Here is a 13,344-nt window from a genome sequence, read left to right as displayed (position 1 = left end):
ACTCTGTGGCTGAGGAGACAGCAAGAGCAAATAAAAGCACTCAGCGCTCTGGGGCTCCCTGTGCACACTTCCCAGTGTGCTGGTGACAATGCAGATTCCTGGGTCCTGCCCCAGGCCCACTGGACCAGCGTCCTTGGAGGAGCTTGGAACCTGCGTTTCAAAAGATGTCACGTATTCTGACATCTCAGAACCATTGTTTGAATCTGTATGGCCCCCCTCTCCTGGGAAAGGCAAACTACTCTGCTTGAGGAAGCCAAACCCCTTTGCAGCCTTGAGCTCCCTTTGGTACCGAGTACCAAGGACCGAGCAGGCACCAGCGAGTGGGCTGAGGCAGCAGGGCTGAGAAGCCCGGGAGCAAAGCGGTCCTAGAGCTTTCTCAAAACACAGTGATGCCGGAGCCGAGCCCTGGGTGACGGAGTCAGCACAGGCCGCTCTGGCAGCTCGAGTCTGATCAGCCAGAGAGGCAGAATGGGTAATGGCCAAACTGGCAGGGGCCCTGACCCACTGCAGCCGAGGCCTTTACTTTGAATGAATGAGGAATGCGAAGCAACCAGTTTGCCCTCTTTCTCTGGATGGCAAAGTGGGCAGCACGGGGTCCTGGGCTGAGGTACCCACTGGGTCTCTGACTTTGGCTGGCCTCTCACCGCCAGTGTTCCTGTGTCCTGCATCCCCAGACGGTCCACGGTGCTCCTGCCACACCGAGTCACATCTGGGTTTCAAAAGCACCAACTCTTTCCAGCCGACACGCCTCTGTCTGCCAGTAACACGCTCCCCGTCTGCCTGCCTGGGAGGGACCCCTTCACCTGGGACGCTCAGTGCAGGCCTCTCTGCCCCGGGAGGGGCCCCTTCACCTGGGACGCTCAGTGCAGGCCTCTCTGCCCTGGGAGGGACCCCTTCACCTGGACGCTCAGTGCAGGCCTCTCTGCCCTGGGAGGGACCCCTTCACCTGGACGCTCAGTGCAGGCCTCTCTGCCCTGGGAGGGACCCCTTCACCTGGAACGCTCAGTGCAGGCCTCTCTGCCCCGGGAGGGACCCCTTCACCTGGACGCTCAGTGCAGGCCTCTCTGCCCTGGGAGGGACCCCTTCACCTGGCACGCTCAGTGCAGGCCTCTCTGCCCCGGGAGGGTCTCCTTCACCTGGACGCTCAGTGCAGGCCTCTCTGCCCCGGGAGGGTCTCCTTCACCTGAAACGCTCAGTGCAGGCCTCTCTGCCCTGGGAGGGACCCCTTCACCTGGACACTCAGTGCAGGCCTCTCTGCCCTGGGAGGGACCCCTTCACCTGGCACGCTCAGTGCAGGCCTCTCTGCCCTGGGAGGGACCCCTTCACCTGGACGCTCAGTGCAGGCCTCTCTGCCCTGGGAGGGACCCCTTCACCTGGACGCTCAGTGCAGGCCTCTCTGCCCTGGGAGGGTCTCCTTCACCTGGGACGCTCAGTGCAGGCCTCTCTGCCCTGGGAGGGACCCCTTCACCTGGCACGCTCAGTGCAGGCCTCTCTGCCCTGGGAGGCCTCCCGTGGCCCCGCGCAGACCTCCAAGCAGCCTCCTCCTCATCCCGGGGCCAGTAATTAGGGTTAGATGAGGTCACGAGAGAGGGACCCTCCTGATGGGACTAGAGACACCAGGCAGCCCAGTCTTGCTCGCTCTCTGCTGTCTGTGCACACAGCGAGAAGGTGGCCGCCTAGGAGCCTGGAGAGCCCTCACCAGAAACAGACCATGCTGGCAGCGTGAGCTCAGGCCTCCAGAACTGTGAGAAAGAAGCGGCTGCTGTTTAAGCTCCCCCTTCTATAGTACTTTGTTATGGCAGCCCAAGCTGACTAAGACACAGCCTTGTTTTTAGCGCCTAGCACGTATTTAAGTGAGTAAATGTAAGAATGCAGGGACTAAAGGGGATGGCTAAGTTCACTCTTGGAATGAAGCACACGTCCATTTTCGAGAGCCCATTCAAACACAGGGGGCTGTAAGATGGGGAGCAGGCAGCAGGGATGGTAACCTCTCTGTCCTGGGGGCCTTGGGAACAAGCAGCATCGTTCACACAGCCGATGGGGGTGTCAAGGGGGACAGACAACCTTTCAGGGCTCTGGGTATTGGTGATGGGTGTTGAAACATTCGCTCTTTTCCATCTAACAAGCCCTCTTCTAGGAATCTGTCTTAGCAGAGCTTTGGTTACATGGACGTTACATTGTTTATACAACAAAAGATTAGAAACACCGGAAATGAGCAGAAATAGACAACTGATCTGTCTAGGTAATGGAGGTAGACATGAACACAGGGCATTGAAGGACCTGTGAAATGTTTGCGATACGTTACTAGATGGTTTCAAAACAATATGAGCATTGTAATTCTATTTTTGTAAAAAAATATTTATGTAGGAAAAACAATGGAAAGACAGGCACCAAAATGTTAAGTGATTATATCTGGGCATGAGATTATGGGCAAAATGTTTTCCTTTAGGATGTTCCATACTTTTCAGATTTTCTACAGTGAAGATTCGTGTGTACCCATTAGAATCCACTGACTCCCACCGAGTCCAGCTGTCTCTGCTTTAAGGTGCGAACCTTTCGAGGTGTGCAGCCTCTCTGAGCCTTGGTTTCCCTTACAGGTGACCCGAGAGCGATGGAAGCATGAACCCCGGGCCATTTCTGTGCAGAGGACTGGAGGTGGCCCGTGCAAAGCAGTGGGAATGTTTTGGCACACTGGAGGCCGGGGACCGGGAGCTGCTGGCATCGCTAGCGTGGTCGGTTATGGCGTCGGGAAGCACGAGGAGGCCCCCAGGAGCTCCGGGCACTGACCTTAGGTTCCTGGAGTTCTGGAGTCGAGAACAGGATCGACTGGCTGAATGTGAACTGGGCTTCGCTGTTGTTCATGATGGAAACTGTTTTTTTCACAACCTGTCCTGGCAGGACAGCTCCTAACTTCACAATCTTATTGGCTGGATCTAGGACTGAAATCTGTGGGACAAGAAAGAGAGCAGGGCGGCAGGCTTTGTCAGTTCGTGAGAAAAAGAAATGTCACGCGCCTACCCCGGGGCGCCGAGGGTGGTCCCTCGCTCTCAGGGTCCTGCATCCTTCACAGGAGATGAGCATTCACTCACCCAATAAACACTTAGGCGCACAGAACGCCCACCTAACAACAACCACATATGTAGTTACAAGTGGGTTAAGAGGTGCGGAGGGAGAGCCGGGGTACCTGGAGAGCACATTACAGGGGGCTGAGATGGACTGTGGGTCTGGAGACACCCCCTGGGGGGCATATTCACACTGAGCTGAAGGAAGGGAAGGAGGGGGAGCGTCTAGTCAGTTGGATCCTGCAGGTGCGGGGAGGGGTTGGAGAGTGTGTGTGTGTGTGGGGGGGGCAAGGCCCTGAGCTGGAGGGAATGGCTCAGTCAAAGCCTGTGACTGGGAGACAGTGGAGGCTTGAGAAGGGTCAGTGTGGAGGCATGGCCAGATTTTATTCTGGAAGGAGTGGGAGGCCAGTGGAGCATGGAGTGACCCAAGGTGTACTTTGTGAGAGAGCCCGGCTTCCTCCTCTGCGGAGATAGACAGGAAGAGGGCATGAGGGGAAGCCGTGAGGTGCGGGAGATGAGGGTGATTGATCTGAACTGGAATGGTGGCGGCAGAGGTGGAGAGGTGAATACATTTCAAAGTCCTCATCTACTGAACACAGCGTTGGCCTGGATCAGATGAAGGCTATGCTGGGCCTGGCCCTCCAGGATGGCACTGACCCCCACTGAGCAGCACCCACTGGTCACTGCCATTTGATCAGTCACTGAACTGCGCTCTCGCCCTCCAACTATCTTTATATCTAGCCCACATGTTTCCATTTTGCTCGCCAAAGCAAGAGTCTTTAGTGTCAGCCTGTGAGCTCTTGGATGTCAGAAAACACATTTAAGTCACTTCTGGATTTTCCCAAAGTACCTAATACATAACGGGTGCTGAATGAGTGAATGAAAGAATGAACAAATCAATGAATCAGTGACGTCGGAAGGGACCCTTGTCACTGCCTTGGGTACAGACACAGCAGGTGGCATCGTCCTGTCGTTCCACTGGCTTGATGGGAAGGCTGCCAGGAACACACTCCTCCATTTCTCTTTGCTGCCGAATGTCCCATGCATTCCTGAGAATCTTGGAAGACCTTTAGTCATTCAAAACCTCCTATTCAATGCAACTACTCCCACTGGACAGACACTTTGTTCCCCGAAACTGGGAAGAGAGAGATTAGTAGAAAGACAGGACTGTTCCTTTCCTATTAGGGGGACCTGGTAAGAAGGAATGCCCTCAGGGAAATCTCATCCCGGGTGCTAAGGACAGATGTTCTGTAACTAAAACATATGCCTGCAGACATTGCTTAAAAGAAATCTTGCTTATTCAACCTGAAAACAAAACCTAAAGTGAGAGGAAGAGGACATGCATGGTCCTGCATCTGACAGTCTCAACCTTTCCCGAGAAACAGAGTGTTTCTCCAGTGCCTGCAGTCACTGCTTGTACCCTTCGATACAGTCGAGTTTGGTATTGAGTTAGATCTACAATTCACTTGAGTCTGATTTGACACCCCCCTCAGTGGGACAGCTGCCCTCTGGTAGAGCAGCTCAGGGGCGGGATATGTGTGGAGCGGAGGAAGGGTGTGGGCGTTGGTGGGCCAAAGCGGCCGGGAGAGGCAGGAAGGAGGGTGCCAGTCGAGGGGCTCCCAGACATCTCTTACCTTCAATTCGGTGCCTTTTCCTTTGATTTCAACTACTTGTTTGGAGAGCCCATTGATTTCAAAGGGGATGAGTTCTCGATAAGTGATACTTTTTCGAGGATAAAAGGTGATTGGAATCTCCATTGTCCTTCCTGGCTTTATCACATCAACATGGAAGTTCACCTCGAGGTGGGGGGTATTTGTGTACAGACAATCTATGCTGGAGAAAATCAGGGGGAAGGTGCGTGAGCCCCGAGAAGGCTGACCCAGCTGGACTGATTCGGTCCCCCTGTCCCTCTGAGCTTGGTCCTGATAGAGTTCCTGCCCGGCTGTCCTACAGTCACAGGGCTGAAGGGCTGGAAGGGACCCCAGCCATGATCCAGCCCACGTTTTTCTGGGCACAGTCAAGTTACTTACCTCAGATCACACCCTGAGATCCTGGCAAAACCAGGCCTCAAACTCAACGTCCCATGACCCCTTTGCCCAGTGACCTTCTCACTCTGTCCAGCCTCTCTTTCTTGAGAGCACAGTTCCTGGTTTGTACCTCTCACAGGAAGGAAGTGCTTCCTCAAGTAACTGGGTGGCAGAGAGCGTGGACAGGAGGATGTGTTCTGGGGTCAGACAGGAGGAGTTTGGATCCAGGCTCTATCACCAACTACCATGTGAACTTACAAAAATTACTTAGCCTGTTTGGGTCTCAGTTTCCTTATCTGTGAAATGGGGGAAGGTGGTAGCTCCTGCATAAGGTTGTTGTGAGGATTAAAGGAGATAAAGTGACTGAAGCAGTGAAAGCTGGAGGATCCAGGAGGAGCTGGCTGCAGACTCACCTGGAGGCTCTGGGAGGCCCGCTTACCTCAAGGCCGTTTCCTCCTTGTTGGTGATGACCAGGGTTTGTTTGCAGGGGGGCATCCCGGGTTGGTAGATGAAGCAGGCCCCGAAGTTGTGGCTGGTGAAGGAGAAATGGACAGCGGGGCTCACAGCACAGCCTGCGATGCTGCACGTAAATGTTGGGCCATGGCTTATCTGCGGGGAGGAAACGGCAGGTGGAGTGTGATTAGGAGACATGGGAGGGAAGGGTCCTTAAGTCCTCAGGGGAAGGAGGGAGGCAGTTGAATGTTTTAAAAAATCCAGGTCCCAGGGCTCCAGGTGCAGAGATTGTGACCCATAGGTTAGAAGTCTGTTTATTGAAGAAAAGCAAGCGGGGCTGCTCTGCAATCAGACCCTACACTGCCTCTAGCTGTGCTCCCGAAGGTGATTCCTCTGGAAGGCAGAGGGGCGTGGCAGACACTTAGTTACTGCCGACATCTGATCCCAGGGCTTCCTTATTATCAGGGCTCTGACTGCTTGTGCCCAGTGAAAATACTTGTAAAAATTAAATTTATTGATGTAACATTAGTTAATAACATGAGATAAATTTCAGGTGTACAACTTTATAGTATGACACCTGTGTCCTCTCTGGCATGTTCCCCACCTAAGTTTCATATCCTCTGTCACCTCGTATTTGACCCCTTTACCCTCTTCATCTGCCCCCCACTCCCTTCCCCTCTGGCAAGCCCCATTCTGTTCTCTGTATCGATAAGCCTACTTTTTGTAGGTATGTTTGTTTTGTTAGATTATTTGTTGTTTTTGTTTTCTATTCTACATACGAGCGAGATCATGTGGTCCCTACGTGTCCCTCAATGGATGACTGGATAAAGAAGACATGGTACATATATATACACAGTGGAATACTACTCAGACATAAAAAGATGAATTGTTGCCATTTACAACAACAGGATGGATCTGGAGCGTATTATGCTAAGTGAATAAGTCAGGTGGAACAGGACAAGAACTGTATGATTTCCCATCCTGCCTTGCAGCTAAGGGTGGCCACCAGACACAGTTCTGTCCTCAGGATGTAAACAAAAGGTGCCCTGTGGTGAATAACGAGTCAAAGGCTTGCTGGGAAAGCATCCTGCCTTCAGGTTCTTCCCCTCATTCCCACGCTGGCGCGCAGGCGCAGGGCGGCAGGAGGGACGGTCATCTTGTGACCATGAGGCCAAAGGCCCATATGCCAAGGCGGGAAAGGTTCATTTTGAGAGTTCTGAAAGAGTTGATTTTGATAGTTTTTGCCGGTGTTCTCACTGCCATAGAGCAGCTCTCTTCAGAGCCATCCTTCTCTGCCATCCCTGTTTGTATCGCAATTCCTTGGCTTTTCACGCAGTAACTTACCTTGGAAAATGTTGTATATATCCTCTCTCTCTCCGCTTCCATTCTATCTCCCTCACTTATTTTAATGGCCGCATGATTGGCCAGTGCGTGGCTGCTCAACTGCTTTTCACCTGACACCCACTCACCGGGACCTCGGTGGAGGCCGTGAATGGAGACTGTGGGGCTGTCTCCAGCCCAGCCACGCTCCGCTGCGGGTACTTCAGGGAGGGCGGAGAGGACCAGAAACTCCCCGGAGCATGGCTCTTCCAGGACAGCGCTGGAAGTGCTCTCAGTGTGGGACCGCGTTCCACGGTCTCACCTTGATTCTCAGTTCCAGGCCCTTCAGGACACATTTCTTAAGAGGCTGGAAAGACAGGAGGGCAGGCGCGCTCTGCCCCACATCCACCCTGCCGTCTGCGGGCGAAAACTCCAAGTACTGCAGCAGGGCTTTGGGGCCGGAGAGCTCGACTTGGAAGTTGAAGTTGAACTTTCCAGTGTTGATGAAGGTGAATTCGCACTGGACACATTCATTAAACTCCACCTGAGAGACCGAGAAAAGGACAGTATGTTGAGTAAGTGCAAACCATGGTTCACTCCTCTGGGATCAGGACATGTGACGCGCTGGGGGAAACATCCTTGGGGAAATAGGAATGAAAGATGATGTTATTGAGGTAAGTATCATTAGATTTATGTGGCCAGATATTCCAGCAAGAGCTACTAAGTGTTGGGGGTCCCTCATATCTAAAGAGTTAGACGACAGTCTAATTCGTAACCTTCCCTTGGTAGCCAAACATCCTTTCCTGTGTGTTTAATATAAGCGTTCTCCCCCTTCCCTACCATCTCTCCATCCCCTGAAAAATAAAATAAGAAAAGCGTTCACATCAAAACCATACATATCCTGGGGATGGAGCTGCTCTGTTCTCCTGACCTCCCTGGCATTTGATTTTTTAAAAATATTTTTTTTGTATTTTTCTGAAGTGAGAAGCGGTGGGGAGGCAGACAGACAGACTCCCACATGTGCCTGATCGGGATCCACCCTGCATGCCCACCAGGGGGCGATGGTTGGCCCCTCTGGGGTGTTGCTCTGCTGCAATCAGAGCCATTCTACCACCTGAGGCAGAGGCCCTGGCATTTGAAAAAGAGAGATTCAGCTGGTATTTGCTGGTACTACCTTTCCCAGCCAGCATCAAAACCGAGAGAGAGCCCTGGCCGGTTGGCTCAGTGGTAGAGCGTCGGCCTAGCGTGCGGAGGACCCGGGTTCGATTCCCGGCCAGGGCACACAGGAGAAGCGCCCATTTGCTTCTCCACCCCTCCGCTGCGCTTTCCTCTCTGTCTCTCTCTTCCCCTCCCGCAGCCGAGGCTCCATTGGAGCAAAGATGGCCCGGGCGCTGGGGATGGCTCCTTGGCCGCTGCCCCAGGTGCTAGAGTGGCTCTGGTCGCAACATGGCGACGCCCAGGATGGGCAGAGCATCGCCCCCTGGTGGGCAGAGCATCGCCCCATGGTGGGCGTGCCGGGTGGATCCTGGTCGGGCGCATGCGGGAGTCTGTCTGACTGTCTCTCCCTGTTTCCAGCTTCAGAAAAATGAAAAAAAAAAACAACAAAAAAACGAGAGAGAGCAAGGCGCTCTCACACCTTTACCTCGTAGAAGTTGACAGTGGTAGTCTGACTGGGAGTCAAGAGAGAGACTGAGCCAGTCCTGTCTTTGCACTTGACCTCTGCATTCATAGTATAGCCCTCAGCCTTGACATTTAAGGTCAAAGGGTAGACTTTCTTTTTCACATTGCAGATCAAATTAAAATTCACATCTCCTTCCTGCTTCGGTGTGAAGAAAATATCAATCGGCAACCTGGTTGGGGAAGAAGACAACAGATTAGGTCACTAGGCCGCATGGTAAGACCTGCTAAAGGATGTGAGCCCAATGGGTCAGCACATACACTATGAGGAAAAGGCATTATAGCTCCAAATTAAGATGAATTGTGAAGGTTTTCTAGGCAAGGCAGGGCATTGCTTTATGGATTCACAAATATAGTAGACATTAAGAAAAAGAATACACGTAAGAGAAAATATTGGAAACAAGGACTTAAATCCCCAATGCTCCACAATTCATCGGGAAAATGAACAAGAGGGAGTAAGGAGTACAGAGGTGGAATTGTTACTATCTAACTTCGGAGTTGGAAGACTATAAACGGGGCACGCTAAGGGAAACCGGTTCTGGCTGGCAGGCCCTGCACGCCGCCATGCCGGGAGGATGCAGTCCTGGAGCCTTCCCATTTCTTTACCTGGACATCGGTGGGAGCCAGCCTTCCATGGGACATACGACCAGGCTGTCACTGAAACCTTCAGAATATCGGGAGTTGTCCTGGAAGGCAAAGTTGAACCCCTGCTCCTCCCTGTTGATGAGCTGCACGGTCTCCCTGGCCTCGTGGCCTGCGGAGGAAACGGCGCCCTCAGTGGGAGCCCGGGCCTGCTCCTCAGCGGCTCCGCAGACCCCGCTCTGCAGGCAAGGGGCACCTTCTTCCAAGCCATTCTCCAGCTTTTCTTTCCTCTTCCAAGCTCACCAGCCTTTCACTATCGCTCCTTTTCCCTTTAGCTCTGCAAGTGACCCTCTCTCCTGCAGGGATTCCCGCTCTTACTCTAGAACTGACTCCACCGGTTGCCTGCTTCCGCGAGGTGACACATCTGCCTCCGTCACAGCTCTCCTGGGATTCTGGTGACACTATCTTCCCTCCTGGTCCCTTCAGACCCATTGCCTTCTGGCGTTTTATTAATGGGGCTTCCTCTTCCCTTTTAGGCCCCTTAACCCTGCTCGTGTCTTTAGAAATCACCCCTGCATCCTGAAGGCCCTCACTAATATATCTGCTACCACTATTTCGCTCTTTCTTACTTTCCTTGACTATTGTAGAGCATTTATTTTTCCACATACATTTTCAAATCATTTTATCCAATTCTCCCTCACTCCCGCAATCCTTTGGGATTAAGGTTACCAGATGAAGCAAATAATTTTTTAATATAAATATGGCTCAACTATCACATGCGACATGCTTATGCTGACATATGTATTCTAAAATTTATTAACCGTTCTCTGAAATTCAAATTTAACTACTGTATGTGTCTGCATTCTACCTGGTAACCTTAGCTGGGGTTCTAAATGAAACTTGATTAAATCTGCGTTTACTTTTGGGAGACTCGACAAATATTTAGCTATTCTCTGGGGGCATTTTAACAAGATTTTATAGTTTTCTTCAGATAGTCCTGTGCTTTCTTGTTATGTTGCTCTTTAGATATTACATAGGTTTTGTCAATACTAAATAGAATTCTTTGTTTCTGTTTCTTGGTGCCCACTGCGAAAAGAAAGAGAAACCATTGATTTCGGCATTTGTGGCGCACACCCAGCCACCAGCTCTCTTATCTTGTCGATTTAGGGTTTGTTTTGCTTTCCTCTACAGCCTCTTGAAGTTCTCTCTGTCCGATGTTGTCAACCACAGAAAAATGAGGTAGTTTGTCTCTTTTCCCCCAATGTTTATGCTAATTACTTAATTTTCTTGTTTTATTGTATTTGCTAAAGTCACTAAGAAAGTGTTCAATAATAATAGTGGTAACGAGCAGCCTTGCCTAATTCTTGACTTTAACTATGTGGTTTTAGTGGTTTATTATAAGATAACATTTGCCTCTTGATTTTGGATAACATATTTTTCCTGAAAATACATTTTTATTTTTTTTACTATTTTATTGAATTTGTTAGGTTGACACTGGTTTGCAAAACTGTGCAGGTTTTAAGGTGCACAGCTCAGCAAACCCCCATCTGCCTGCCGCATTGGGCACCTTCTGCTCCTAGCCATGACTCTAGTGATTTCCTCTGTTCCTTTTTTCCTGTTAGAGTTTTTTGTTAAGAATGTCTGCTGAACTTTAGCAATGACTTTTCAGTATGTATTAATATGACATGGTTGTTCTTCTTTAAACTGTTAATGTGATGATTATATCAAAATGCACCACCCTTGCATTCCTAGATTAAATTCTGTTATTATTCTTGCTGTTAATATTTTTATGATACACTGCTCACTTATTTTTGAAAACCTATTAAACATTATTATTTCCTCCTGCCTACTTAGACGTATCAGTATAAGAAATGCATGGAAATACTACATACCAAAGTGTTAACACTAGTTTTCTTTGAAGGAAAGGGAAGGATGAGATAGGATGGGCGGGGAGAGATTATTCGATCTTTCCTTATACAGCACTCCATTGATTGTCTTATTACTTTTATGAATAAAAAATTGAATTACTTAAAACTCTTCTGGCTTTAGTTGCATTTTACACACACACACACACACACACACACACACACAGACACACACACAGAGAGACTTAACACATCCCTGTGATAGTCATAGGGTTATAAAGGACCTAGCAATCACTTCCTTTATTTCCTTCAGGTCTCTGCTCAAATGTCATCTTCCCATGGCCAACAGGCATTCTTTTTTCTCACCTGCTTTATTCTCCTCTGGAACACTCATCAACACCTGACGTGTTATATATTCTGCTTTTTTAGTTTTGGGGGGTCTGCTTCCTATTTGTAGAATATCACCATCATGGGGGGGGGACTTGAGCCCTATCCCTGGCATCCCCCGCTCACAGAAACGTGCCCAGATCACACAGGGGCTTGATCATGTTTGTTGAACCAAATGAATGCACGGAAGGATGGCAGAGAAATCTGACTACTGTGGCACATACCAAGATGCCAACAAATACAGCCCACAATCTGGGGTACCAGGCAGTGGGATGGGGCTGACAGGAGGCTCTGGAGGTGGAGATCGTCGTCCAGACCCTAAAGGAATCTCGCAGGTAGGCTCTGCAGCAAGGCTCCCTCATTCCTCTGGTTATTAGGGTATGCGTTTAGAAGGTACTTGACGGAAATCGGATTGAGAGGTAAATATTTTGTGGCTTTGTGAGCAGTGAGAAAGGCCGTCAGACATGCTTCTAGAAGGCACCAGGGGAAGTACCCACCCAAGTCTGCTCCTGGAGCTCATTGCTGGGTTGGTCCCACTTCCCTCTGCTGTAGGTCATGCCAGCTCTGAACGTAAGCCGGCAGGGCAGCCTTACCGATGAGGAGACAGCTGAGGTTGACGTGGGACTTGTTTAGAATGATGAGCGGGTCAGAGGCTTTGCCGACCAGCAGGAAAGGGACTGTGATGTTGTGTTCGGGGATCAAGAAAGTCCAGAATGCTTCTGTGATGTTCAGATGGACAGGCGTGTACTGGAACACAATCTAAGAAGACAGTGGGACAGAGCGCTGAGAGGCCCTGTGGCAGGGGTCCCCAAACTTTTTACACAGGGAGCCAGTTCACTCTCCCTCAGACCGTTGGAGGGCTGGACTATAAAAAAAACTATGAACAAATCCCTATGCACACTGCACATATCTTATTTTAAAGTAAAAAAACAAAACGGGAACAAATACAATATTTAAAATAAAAAACAAGTAAATTTAAATCAACAAACTGACCAGTATTTCAATGGGAACTATGGGCCTGCTTTTGGCTAATGAGATGGTCAATGTGCTCCTCTCACTGACCACCAATGAAAGAGGTGCCCCTTCTGGAAGTGCAGCAGGGGCCGGATAAATGGCCTCAGGGGGCCGCATGTGGCCCACGGGCTGTAGTTTGGGGACCCCTGCCCTGTGGCTTACTCACTTCATGTGCCCGTAGAGGCTTGTCAGCACTGGGGTTCTGATGGCTGACATTACTACCTTTCTACCCTCTCTGAAAGGCATGTAACTGTTTGCCCACAGGTCTAAGGGGCATCCACAGCCTCTGTTGGCAGGGCAGCCATATTTCACACCAATCCTGTGTATGGCATGTACAAATGAAGAGATTCAGAAAAAAAATTTGGAATTTTGACCTACCCCCCAAAATTTGGGTAGGTTGGCAACCCTGGGCCCTCTTGTCTGTGTGGTGGCATCTACCAGAGAAGCACAGTGGCAGCCAGCTCTGGAGCCCAGCATTCACTGCATGGTCCCCTCGGCCTGCCTCACTCATTTGCATGGCCTTCCTGGAGGCATGTGTATTTGGAATTTCTGTTTCACAGACTTATTTCAACCTCTGAGATCCTCTGCAGGATGTGCAGCACCTGGGGCCTACATATCTTTTTGGGCCAGCGAGTTCATACTTCTCTAAGCCTGGCCCCTTAACCTACATCACCGTGGAAACAGTGGGACTAAGATATGGAACATGACTCCGCTTTCTGTTTTGCCCCTTGGCCTGACCAAGTGAAAACACATCTGTGTCCTTTCATTGCTGTCCATCCCCTGGACAAAAACAACACTGTCCCGTAGTGTCCAGGTATTGATGGACAGCTCCCCTTCCTTGCTTTAATAATCTCCGTTTTCAAAACTCCAAATACTGGAGATCTGATTCTTCATGACCAACCAAGAGAGTTCAGGTCTGCTCATCCATGAGGATTGCCTAATGTGTATAGTAGCCAC

The 13,344-nt window shown here is 50.4% G+C and overlaps 1 protein-coding gene across 2 annotated transcripts in view; it reads right to left on the bottom strand.

The window, feature by feature from the left end:
- Nucleotides 1–13,344, bottom strand: part of HYDIN (HYDIN axonemal central pair apparatus protein) — a 395,035-nt gene that overhangs the window by 16,543 nt on the left and 365,148 nt on the right. For both annotated transcript variants that reach the window (XM_066348740.1, XM_066348741.1), the window contains exons 71-77: nucleotides 11,967–12,132; nucleotides 9,146–9,293; nucleotides 8,505–8,712; nucleotides 7,185–7,406; nucleotides 5,529–5,698; nucleotides 4,697–4,895; nucleotides 2,788–2,946 (exon numbers count right to left, since the gene is read on the bottom strand). In XM_066348740.1, the coding sequence (XP_066204837.1) occupies nucleotides 2,788–2,946; nucleotides 4,697–4,895; nucleotides 5,529–5,698; nucleotides 7,185–7,406; nucleotides 8,505–8,712; nucleotides 9,146–9,293; nucleotides 11,967–12,132 (1,272 nt within the window). The remainder of the gene's footprint in view (nucleotides 1–2,787; nucleotides 2,947–4,696; nucleotides 4,896–5,528; nucleotides 5,699–7,184; nucleotides 7,407–8,504; nucleotides 8,713–9,145; nucleotides 9,294–11,966; nucleotides 12,133–13,344) is intronic.

The sequence above is a fragment of the Saccopteryx leptura genome, chromosome 9 (assembly GCF_036850995.1).
Source record: "Saccopteryx leptura isolate mSacLep1 chromosome 9, mSacLep1_pri_phased_curated, whole genome shotgun sequence".
In the NCBI taxonomy this organism is placed as follows: Eukaryota; Metazoa; Chordata; class Mammalia; order Chiroptera; family Emballonuridae; genus Saccopteryx; species Saccopteryx leptura.
Note: the sequence above shows the minus strand (reverse complement) of the source record. Positions and strands in the feature narration are given on the sequence as shown.